This window comes from Zeus faber (genome assembly GCF_960531495.2).
Source record: "Zeus faber genome assembly, chromosome: 18".
Lineage (NCBI taxonomy): Eukaryota > Metazoa > Chordata > Actinopteri > Zeiformes > Zeidae > Zeus > Zeus faber.
The window spans coordinates 4,410,338-4,421,826 of NC_137210.1; the positions used below are offsets into that span (position 1 = coordinate 4,410,338).

The window sequence follows — 11,489 nt, forward strand, 5'->3', positions numbered from 1 at the left end:
AATTCACTGTTAAAAGGGCAAATGAGCCGCTGTTAAAGATAGTCTTTTTTTTTTTTTTATGTTAAACGTTTTCTTTGCACGGAACTAAATGATGGTTCTATTAGCCGCAGTCTTCATCGCTCTTTCCTGCTCTGCAAGACACTGATGAAGGTCAAGCTTAAACGGATCTCCAGCCCGTGGTTTGAGCCAGAGACGCGTAGCTAAGCCCCGGCTTTGGGACCTGGCTCCCGCACAGAGTTGCCCCACAATGCAGCTGACCTGAATAGACATAGCAAACGCACAATAGGCAGGCATCGCACAAATTAGGAACATCCTCTTTTCTTGTTTCTCCTCAGTTGATCGGTTGAACCATGAGATTAAATGAAATGAAAGACAAGTGACTTTGTTTCGAACCTGAGGATGTGACGGAAACTGGTTGTCCTTTTTGTGTAATAGACAACTGTAATTTACAATGCTTTGACACCTACAGTATTGTTCTATTAACAGGCTCCTGAGAAATAAAATGTGGGAGATTGTTTTTCTTTGTTATTTTTGTTGTCATTTGCAGTTAAATGACAACCTTGATGAGCCATTTCAGCACTATAAAGGTTAGCTGGATTACAATATCTTGAACATAACGCCCTTTCGAGCGGAATTAATCAAACTCTCGAGCTATCACTTCAGTAGTACCATTGCCCAACCACAGAGTGGGAAAATATTAATCGTGCGCTGAAGTGGGAGCCTTTGTCAAGGTTTTGCAAATGCCCTTTTCTGTGGAATTTCAGAAGCAGGGAGCGGGGTCAATAGCGAGATTACCCTAACCACAGCAACAAAAGCTAATATACTGCATCTCGCACTACATAGAGGTGAATTCACACACAATAGATTGAATGGATTGTGGCCGCTGATAGGACCATGAATTGCGCATCAATTGCTGCACCGTCCTAGCATTCGATTCACAAAAGATATGGGCAGCGGAAACACGCCCATAAAGTTTTGCTGCTGTGTGGGAATTTAGGAATTTGTAGGAAAAGGAGTAAAATAAATACATCTGAAATGAATGAAAACATTGCTTTTATTTGTTTTATTTGGAGAAACAGGAAACGGACACGCCTACGGAGCATAAATGCGTAATGGAGAGTTTCACTTTTACTACACCTACTTACTACAGTTGCGTGTTTTAAAAATTATCAGTCTTAAATAAATATAAAACTTTAAATAATTGTCAGACAGTAGTCATTTGGATTTAAAGTGCTATTCAAAATCCTGACGGGGCTATAGCCCTGGCAAGCCCCCACTTAGCGCCGATTGGGATTTGAAAATAATGGAAATTGTCCGGCAACCCAGGGGAGGACCCGGCACTGCTGCACTCTTTTTTTTTTTTGTCCATGCATTTACTACCAGTTCTCTGCAGACGGTAATAATGTCCCTGTTCATGCGTGTGGCTATTAGCAGTGGTGTTTGTGAATTGGATTTTTTTTCAACAAGACTCATTTGCATTGAAAAGGGCCAATTCTGCACCAAATGTATGAATAATACCAAATTGAAATACACACAAACAGCACTAGCGCACTGAGACGCTATTTGCATGGCAGTGCAGCTAGCAGTGCATTTCACTGTTTGCGGGTGCTTTGTGAATTAGACGCTTGCTTTTTGCCTTATTTATGGAGGTTTAGAGGTGGCAAAAGCCTTGCAATCATTTTGTGAATTCGCCCCTCAGTGTAAAGCGTTGGATGGTTAGAGGTAGAATGTGCAAAGATCCTCTTTTTCTGAGGAAAACATGTACAGTACAAACAAAGTGTGGAAAACCTACCACATCCTTGGTTTTGAAGACAAAATGCATTCACGAAACACACCCCTCTCGCCAAAGCCATCTCAACAAACCATATTCCTGGTACCTTAAATCCACAGCAGCATGTACACCTGGGCATCATTATTTACTGTGCAGCAATGTCACATTAACCATGCCACAGCACACACATCATTATGATTACAGTGCCAGTAGAGTTTGTCACGGCAGGGTTGGAGATGGATAGTTGTGTGGGAAGCATGTATTATAATGCTAACAACTCCTGGAAAACTTGCTCCCTGCTTCTGTCGGCTTTGTCTTTTTGTTTTTCCTCGCCGCACACAAATTGGTTACCGTGTAGGTTGAGCGGTATTAATTCCCTTTCGCCGAATGAATGGTAATAACCGGAGTCTCAGCCGGAATTGCTGTCTGTCTCTCTTTCTTTCAGTCAATTGAGTTTCTGTTTTTTCATATATTTCAAGTCATAACTCAACAACAGAAATTCAAAATTTGAATATAGAGAACCTTGAAAAAATTTGTATAATATAAATAACCCATACATGCAATTTGCACAATTTCATACCACTGATCTTCATCTGGTGTATGCATATGCAAAACAAGATAGTTAGATAGATAGATAGATAGATAGATAGATAGATAGATAGATAGATAGATAGATAGATAGATAGATAGATAGATAGATAGATAGATAGATAGATAGATAGATAGATAGATAGATAGATAGATAGATAGATAGATAGATAGATAGATAGATAGATAGATAGATAGATAGATAGATAGATAGATAGATAGATAGATAGATATTTAAATTGTATGGGGTCAGTGAAAAGGACGCAACAATCAGTCTCCAACCAGGGCAATTTGAATAACATTGACTCTCTGAGGGCTGCAAGTAACTAATGGATAACATTTCAAAGCCATCATGCTGTCGTACCTGCTCGCCATGAGAAATTGTGATCCAGTGGAAACTCAATGTCTGTCTGGACTGCGCTGGTAAAGTCAGACAAGAGGAGCAAGAGGAGGGTGAGGTAGTTCCCCGCTCTCCATGTCCAGGCGATGGTCGCAAAGTCATCTTTTAGAATCATAGTCCAGATCTTTGACTTTTCTCCCTCTCTTAGTCCTGTAGTGGAGGAAGGAATAGCGGATCAGCACAGCAACACAAGGAGTCAGCTATCGCGCTCAAGTCAACTTTTTGGGGGGAGAGGCCGGTCCAGAGACTTCTCGTACGTCTCAAACCCCTGGTGTCCACAGCGATTACTCATCATATCAAGAAAGCGACTCTATATATAAACCATAAAGTTATTTTTTCGGGGTGTGTTGGGGAGACTGTAAGCAAGGAAGAAGCTAGCCACTTGATTGTTGAAGTTGCATTGTATTTGGGAGTCCATGTGTTTTCATCAGAAGTGTGTTTCCGAGTTTTGCGAAAGCAATGGAGGTAGGTGGAGGTGGTTGTTGGAGGTGGTTTCTGTTCACCGCACAGAAGCCAGCGGAGAACATGGATGATATTATGATGATTGAATGAATTTCCTCCCGGGAATAATAAATAATAAACAAATCTGCAAATCTTATACCTTATAACGAACAGTCCAATGTTCCTACGGATATTCCATATCGCTTTAACTATGAAATCGCCAGGGTTTAAAGCAAGGAGATTCCTTTACTATAGATCATGTCTGTCCATAGTTCTTACTATGTGATTATATACTGTAAATAAGGTAAAAGTTCATGTGGAAATAAAAAGATCCAACCGTAAATCTTTACACAAAATTCCATTCAACTCCCTCAATTTTGTTTACGTTCAAAAAATGATTCCATATTTGAGTGACAGCCATTCAATGTATTTGGGTTATGTAATGTGTTATTGATGGCGGGTTCTGCTTTTGGGTTAAGAAAGGCACTGATCGGCATGTCCAAGACATGACAAGGCGTCCATGGTGGATTTTATTAACCAACAAAGCTAGTCATGGTCAGTAAACTGTCAATATTAATATTAATACAATTAATACAATACAAAAATAATTCATACAGAGGTACTGTATGTATGTATGTATGTATACTCACACCTTCAGTTATATATGTTGTTTGTCATTCGGTTTTTTGTACATTGGCAGATTTTTATCTTTCATTGGGTGTAGTTAACTGTCAGGTTTATTGTATATTTTCCACATTTAACTGTAAGGTTTATTGTATATTTTCCAAATTTACCATCCAGTATATTTCTTTTCTCATATTTTATTGTATGGTCTTATTGTTATTTTGTCTTATTGGGTTGATGTGAGCTGATGCGAACAAAGTACATATCTGTCTGTCTGTCTGTCTGTCTGTCTGTCTGTCTGTCTGTCTGTTTGTCTCCTTTCGAGAAAATGTGACCGTTGTAGTGCGAAAACAAGGATAGAACTGGATGTTGAAAAAGAAAGGAATTCTGGGACTTGCGGTGTAATCCACTGACGATCTCATGGATTACCACTTTAAACAGTATCAATGCAAGAGCTAACTGAGATGTTTTCGTTTGTTTCTTCGCATAACCTGGTTTCTAGAGTAAAGGATCACATTGTGTGGACATTCCCTCCATCTCTCTCTCTCTCTCTCTCTCTCTCTATATATATATATATATATATATATATATATATATATATACACATGTCAAATTACAACAACAACTAAAATTCTGTGTTTGTTAATGGTTCCATTGTGACAAAACCAGCAGACCAAAAGGCCTGAGCGCTCCGCGGAAGGCGATTAAGGCGGCTGCTCAACTAGGGAGACGGGTGTTTGAGATCACATTTGAACAAACTGTTAATTAGTTAGGTCTATACATCAATGAAATGCGCAGGACTGTATGTCAAAATCAGGGGGCTCTTTGTTCTAACTTGGGATGGTGGCAACATTCTCAGGCAAATAGGGGGATTTTCTAAAAAGGAATACCTTGCCGGTCTGCCCACACAGACCTCCAATAAAAAGTCAGAAACATGCTGCACTCCCTTCTCCCCAGGTACAAGAGGAAACGTGTAACATGTAATGAAGGAGGGGGGAGAATATAAGCTGGGAATAATAGCGGGTATTAGCAGCTTTTTATTACCGCTCATTTATTCCTATCTCCCTACCGCCTTGATTCATGCCCTAGGAGTGTTGAAGATTAGTTATGGATTCACAAGGCCTCTAATTGTGTTGCACCAACAGCAAAATTAATGAATATGGCATTGGATCCGCAACACCTGAGGCATTTTAAAGGGACCCTGTCTTATCGAGATCAACGTCTTTGGTGATTCAATTTCAGAAATAAATAAATAAAAATGGCTGCAACTTTGGTTGCGGCACATCAGTGTTGCGGGGATTTGTCATTCATTCGTCGTCTCTGGAAGAGTATTTTGGATTTGTCGGAATGGCAGACCTTTGTTCGGTCGCACTGTATCCGGGATGTATTAAAATTTTGATTTTAGAAAGCGCTTTTCAAAAAACAAATTCCCCAGCCTCCAGCAGCTCACGCTGAGGTTATATTCAGTCCGGATGACAGTGTAGGCTGAGCGAGTCAATGGGAGGCTAAGCAGTGGGGGGTTATCTTGTATTTGAGGTCTGTAAAAATAAATTCTCATGGTTTACCGGTGAAGGGGACTGGGTTACGATTGATTTTTGTTTCTTTGTTGTTGGTTTTTTTTTTTATTATTTCATTGCCAGTGCTATGTCCCTGAGGTGGAAAAAGTTGATTAAGGAAAATCAAACATACATGGTGGGTGGTTTAAAATTCTGTTTGCTGGATGTCATTTGTAAAATCCATAGCGTCCAATTGAACTCCAGAGTGATGTGCAAATGGATGACCAGTGGTATTGTGCTCAAGAAGAAGTATTTTTTTCTCCACTCGAGGTAAGTATGGTGGTTTTATATGGAAGCAAATAAGTGCCATAATGTTTTGAATATCTAAAGCCATGATTTTTTTTATACTGAAATTAAAACTTTGAATTCATAAAATTTTAATATTTCACTTTTAAATTGAGGTATCTCTTTGGAATTCAAATATGGCATTTCAAGTGTTGCTACAAAATCTTGATTTCAAATGATTTCGATTTTTTTTTTCAATGTTTACAAATTCGGATCCAAAAATTCAAGTTGCAGATATTCAAAAAACTATATTCGGGTTGCTTGAATTCAAATGGTCAAAGTCGGATCAGAAAATTCAGTGCATAAAAATTCAATACAAGCATCCGAGATACCAAGGATAGCCAGGTCGAAGCAATCAAGCCCGAACGCAATTTCAATATAAAAAATTCAATGGCTTTAAATATTCAAAACATTATTGCACTTATTTTATTTCATAGTTTGTGCTTTTCCGCATCCAACTTTTGTTTGCCCTGTCTTTTGCCACCTCTTTGTCCAGAGCTGCTCAGTCTAAGGCAGGGGTGCCCACTCTTTTTCGGCTTGCGAGCTACTTTTAAAATGACCAGGTCAAAATGATCTACCTTCATTAAAAAATGCTAAATATATTTATTTATGTGTATATACTGAGTATACATATATATATACAATATATGTTGGCGTACCTTGCATCCCTGCATCAACCCTTACGGCACAATAGCATTAAATACATTTATGGTCACTACCTTACTCTGATGACTTGCACTGAATGGAGCTGGCCAGGGTTGCATAGTCCGGAGAGTAGCTACTGGTAGCCAGCCTCAAGCAGCTTCCAAATGATCATCCCTCATGGTGGAATGTTATTTAGACTCAATAATCTTCATGTGGGAAAAGGCTGACTCACATAAAGAAGTAGAGCCGAATACTGCAGTCAAGGAGGTAGCACATTTCCTCATGTTTGGGTAATTTTCCTCTGTGAGTAAGTTCCAAAACGGTCCATGAGCCCTGGACTTGAGCTGAATGTCAGCCTGTAGTGTCAACATCTCATCCTCCACTGCAGACCAGTTCAGGTGAAACAGTTTTGCAATTTTTGATGCGAGTGAATCAACCTCAACACCTTCCCTAAATGGGAAGCACATAAATGTAGCGATTGGCTTGAGTAAAGCACCTTGAAACCGTTTGTCAAAGTCTGACAGACAGTTTTCAATCTGCTCTGTGTAGCGCGCACTGTCGGGGCGCTCCTCGCACCCCTCCCCTCCCTGCCTTCCCTTTGGGCTCCAGCTTTGATGCAAGGTTTTAAAAGTTCCCCAAATCATGACGTTGCAGCTTTGAGGACAGAAGTTGCACTACTGAACTGAACTGATCATGTTGACCACGGTTTTGTCTTATCCTTGCAGATTTTTATTTATTTATTTATTGATTTATTTATTTTGAATGGCGTGCGATATAGCTGCACTACCTTCGCGATCTACCGGTCGATCGCGATCGACGTATTGGGCACCCCTGGTCTAAGGTGTCAAATTGTAAACAGGGTCTTGCACATACATATGGGTGCGTGTGGCAGCTGATCCAAATTGAGCAAGAGATTCTAAATCTGCCAATGGCAGAAATAGGGATGGAGTTAATCGCTCTCTCTTCGCCTCAAAGGGCATGTCTGTTTTGAATTAGAATGTATTCACCTTTTTTTCTTTTTTTTTTTATAATGGTTACCTTTGTTCCAGCTTGTTGATGGCAGGAGAATTTGTTGTGTTTGGATGGTTGGGCAGCATGGTCTGGTACCTATAAAGCCATTTGCCAATTAAAAAACACCTCTGCTTCCTGATTGCTAGCCAACTACTCAGGCCCTCACTGCTCCCCAGAAGCCATACCTGACTGCACCCAAATTACGCCGAACCAGCAGCCAGTCTCATTTAACTATTCATGGGACCAGCAGAAGGGCCGACGGAGCATGCCACGTCTGATTGGAAAAATGTTCTCTTTCAGCACAGGGAAACAAGCATGACCTCCGGAAATACCAATCGCGTTGTTTTTGTTGTGTTTTTAATCTGCATTTTGCCAAATTCAGTCTGACAACCTGTCAGGTTCAAAATAAATCCTGACGCCAAACAACTGCAACAACTGCTCCCTGTCACTGAAGATCTGTCCGTCAGGTATGCGGTGGCTATGGGAAGGGGCGAGATGTTTCTCCAAAGTAATGGTGTGTTCTTTGTCAACATTGTTTAAAATGGAGGGGATATCAACAAACTGCTTGAAATTGTTGGAAAGACATCAAAACTCTCAGTTAATTTGTTTTGTTGTGGGCACAAACACACAGATGGGATTGCTTTGGGTCGGACACAGTTTGCAAAAATGTTTTGCCGACTGTGAACGGGGTAAAAATTTGAAAAAAAAAAAAAAAAAAAAAAAAAAAAAGGATGGACCCGTATTATTCCTAAGGAGACTTTTCCCCAGGCCTATCAGTTTAGAGGGGCTGGTAAGAAGGCTTCACTGATGTCTGCTCAGCCTTGCCTGCTCCCTTCGACTCATCAATTTAACAAGAGGAAATTTCTTGCTTCAGATTCCGAAACTGCTTTTTGAAGAATATTTGGGTCAAGAGAATAATGCCCGAGTCTCATTAGTCCAAGGAAAAGCTGGAAAACTGACAAACTGGCAGTCTGCTTACATTTTTGTTCTATACACACCATAAGTGACAGAAGGGAGTCTCTCATATCTCATGCGGTACGTTATTTGGAGTGATTACTCACTGGGCATGCTGCGGAGCAGAGACGCCTCTAGCTGTGGTATCAGCCACAGCTAGAGGCAATGGGCATTAAATCCCCATCCTCCCTCCCCATTCCCCAATGCAGCTTGCTTTGCACACAGATGGCCAGACGTGTTTGATTAAAACTTTGTATTTTTTTAAATCAATGGCGTTGGCTAATTTAGCACACCAGAGCACTGTAAAAGTAACCATGATATCTCCAGCCTCTTTTAACGGAGGGCCGCCGCCGCCTACTCGAGCTGGAGGGGAAACAAAGCAGTTTAATCCCAGTCCGGCTCCCGCAGATGCCACCCTCTTCACTGGATTTCCATACAATTATGCAGCCAGAAGTATTTTCAGCTCAAATTGCTGCCTGTCTGCCTCCCTATGCTCTTCTTTGTCTAAGTCATAAAGTAAATCCAGCTCCAAAAAAATAAAAAGTAAACACTTCCAAACACATCAAATCTAATTGAAAATTGTCTCAGCATGCCGTGCGCTGGAATTATGTTTTTCTGTGGTTATGGCAAAACAAAAAGAAAATTTCATCATCAGCTACACAGGCTCATTCTTGCAGCATTTTTCCTGGACAGGAATTAACACGTAGAGGAGAGAAACAGAACTGGAGTTCACAATTGTCCTTTTTGGCTTTTTGTTTGGAATCTCATCCCTTTGACGATGGCATTTTTTCCCCCAATAAGACACTGACATTGTTTTGCATTTTGAGCGCTTTTCTTGAGAGCTATTTCTATTGGCTTTTGGCTATTGCAAACTGTAAAACAAACAAATATAAGATAAAAGCCACCTTGGTTAAAAAGAAAAAAAGTATATAATTTCCTACACTGTAAATCCTTCAGAAAGCCTGCCTCCGCTTTCTGAGCTGGGGTAGCCTTCCATCGCCTGATCCAGGACTTCTTTTATGGTTCAAATTTGGTATGAAAACTCTGACTGGATACAGTCATCACATGATGGTCAATCAGTGGAATTGATCCTAATCTCCATCCCAAAAGTTGTTTATAAGCAATATCATTACAAAACTACTGTTAAATTTACCAGAATAGTTCCTGGTCACAAATGTGACCAAACTCAATTAAAGGCCGTCATTGCAGTCTTTCTTTCAGGTGAATTGAATTCTGCTAACGTTACCTGATTTACTTCTCTGGCGCCTATCAAAACCAGCTGACTGATCACACCATCAAATGAACACAACATACACGCTGCTATTCCATCATTTTGAGTGCACTGTACCTGAACGGGATGACTTCCTGTCATCCCCCTGAGGTGCTCTGGATGGTGGAGTGTGAGACCGTTACTGCTGCCCTGCCGGAAGAGGCAGGTAGCAGCGGAGGAGCTCGGGGCAGGGTAGTGTCTCCCAAGTTGCTAAGTCCGCCAGGGAGAGCAAATCAACTGGGCCAGGCCTTGCGCCGGGGGCATCGTGCAGTGGCTTAATCCTCCGTGAATCAGCGGCGTAGACGGCTGGAACTGTGTCACACCACCGCCATCATTGAGTGCTGATAAACGCTTATAGCGCTGGCTCAGTCAAGTACGCACCCACCGACTTTCCTCCCGGGTTTGGCACACGAGAGAGCAGGGCTGGAGTTTCTGAGGCAGAGGGAGAGAGAGAGAGAGAGAGAGAGAGAGAGAGAGAGCTTAATATACTGTGTTAAGTCGATGAACGCATTCAAAAGTCTGTTGGAGTACAATTTCAAGAAGAAGCACTGACCTTTTTCGTGTACAAAGATTTAAGTATATGCTCTTTCCATTGTCAATATACAGTACACTACACTGCAATATAGACTTCACACAAAAGCTATGAAACGACTCAGAAGAGTAATGAATGCCAGTGTTTACATGGGGGAAGGCATCACAAAGGTGCATGGCCCACAGGTCCTTTCATTTAATACACTATGAGCATACATTAGTTCAAGGATTATATTTGGCTGTGGTTTATATTCCACTCTGCTATTTCTTCAGCTATTCGTCCTCCACAAAGTTTTATGTCTTTCTATTTTTTTACCCACATATGTTTAAGGACGGAGACCTACATTTAGGCAGATTAGCGTCACTTATGCATCATATTAGCATTATTTGCAAAAAAAAAGGATAAAACGTTGGGGATTACAGTGATGCGTGGCATTCCGAAAGCCGCGAGGAAAGCGTGCCATCCACCGCAGATTCCCCAGTTCCGCTCGCCCCTGCCACTGCCCCCCCCCTGGCCCCGATGTTCGGTGATTACCTGTCAGCGCTACAGGCAGAGCCCCCCTCCTGAGAACCCATCCCCAGGAAGGAGCACTGATTCTATTAACACCCCCTGCCCTCACTCCCTGCCCTCCCACAACACACACACACACACACACACACACACACACACACACACACACACAGTCCCGCTACCCCTGATTCGTTGGTCACCACTCATCTATTGACTTTCCCAGCCATGCTCCTGAGGACCCCAGATCCCTGTGACCCAGGGCCTTATTTCCCGAGGCTTTTAAGTGCTTTGCCTCGGCCCTTCAATTGCAGTACAAATGGGCTTGTCTCTGTGGCAACCCCACCATACACACACATACACACACACACACACACATACACACACACACACACACACACACACACACACACACACACACACACACACACACACACACACACACACACACACGCACACACCCACACACACCCTACCCCTCCTCCAACATGTGGCTAGCCACCAACTAAATAAAAACTCAGCGGATAGATTGAAAGGAAGGTTGTTGTGGTGTTATTTTTTTCTGGTGGCTTAAACAGGATCAATTTCCAACGTGTGGTTCCAGGTCGAGTAGAAATGATTGATTGGATTTTTGTCAAATCTGGAGTTTGACCTTCGATTACAGCAACACGGTATGTGCAGCATTCCTGGACGCTGTTTATCCCTGCTTGCATCACAGCACACACTGAATGATTCAGTAGATATTGTTGCTGCTTTCTCTAGACTGCTTGCATTTGGCCAGAGAGAGAAAAAGCAAACAAAATGTGGCTAGAAATAACTGAGGTTTGGGAGAGGAGACCACACCCCAACCACACTTGCTACCAATCAACATTTTGCATTTACTGTATATACCTGTCAGATCCACC

The 11,489-nt window shown here is 41.7% G+C and overlaps 1 protein-coding gene across 1 annotated transcript in view; it reads right to left on the minus strand.

Annotated features, from left to right (window-relative positions):
- thsd7ba (thrombospondin, type I, domain containing 7Ba) overlaps positions 1 to 8,389 on the minus strand; it is a gene marked incomplete at both ends in the record, with an annotated part of 194,351 nt that extends 185,962 nt beyond the window's left edge. The window contains 2 exons of the mRNA XM_080019515.1: positions 2,724 to 2,909; positions 8,383 to 8,389. Coding sequence (XP_079875641.1) covers positions 2,724 to 2,909; positions 8,383 to 8,389 — 193 coding nt within the window. The remainder of the gene's footprint in view (positions 1 to 2,723; positions 2,910 to 8,382) is intronic.
- Between the last annotated feature and the right edge of the window lie 3,100 nt (positions 8,390 to 11,489).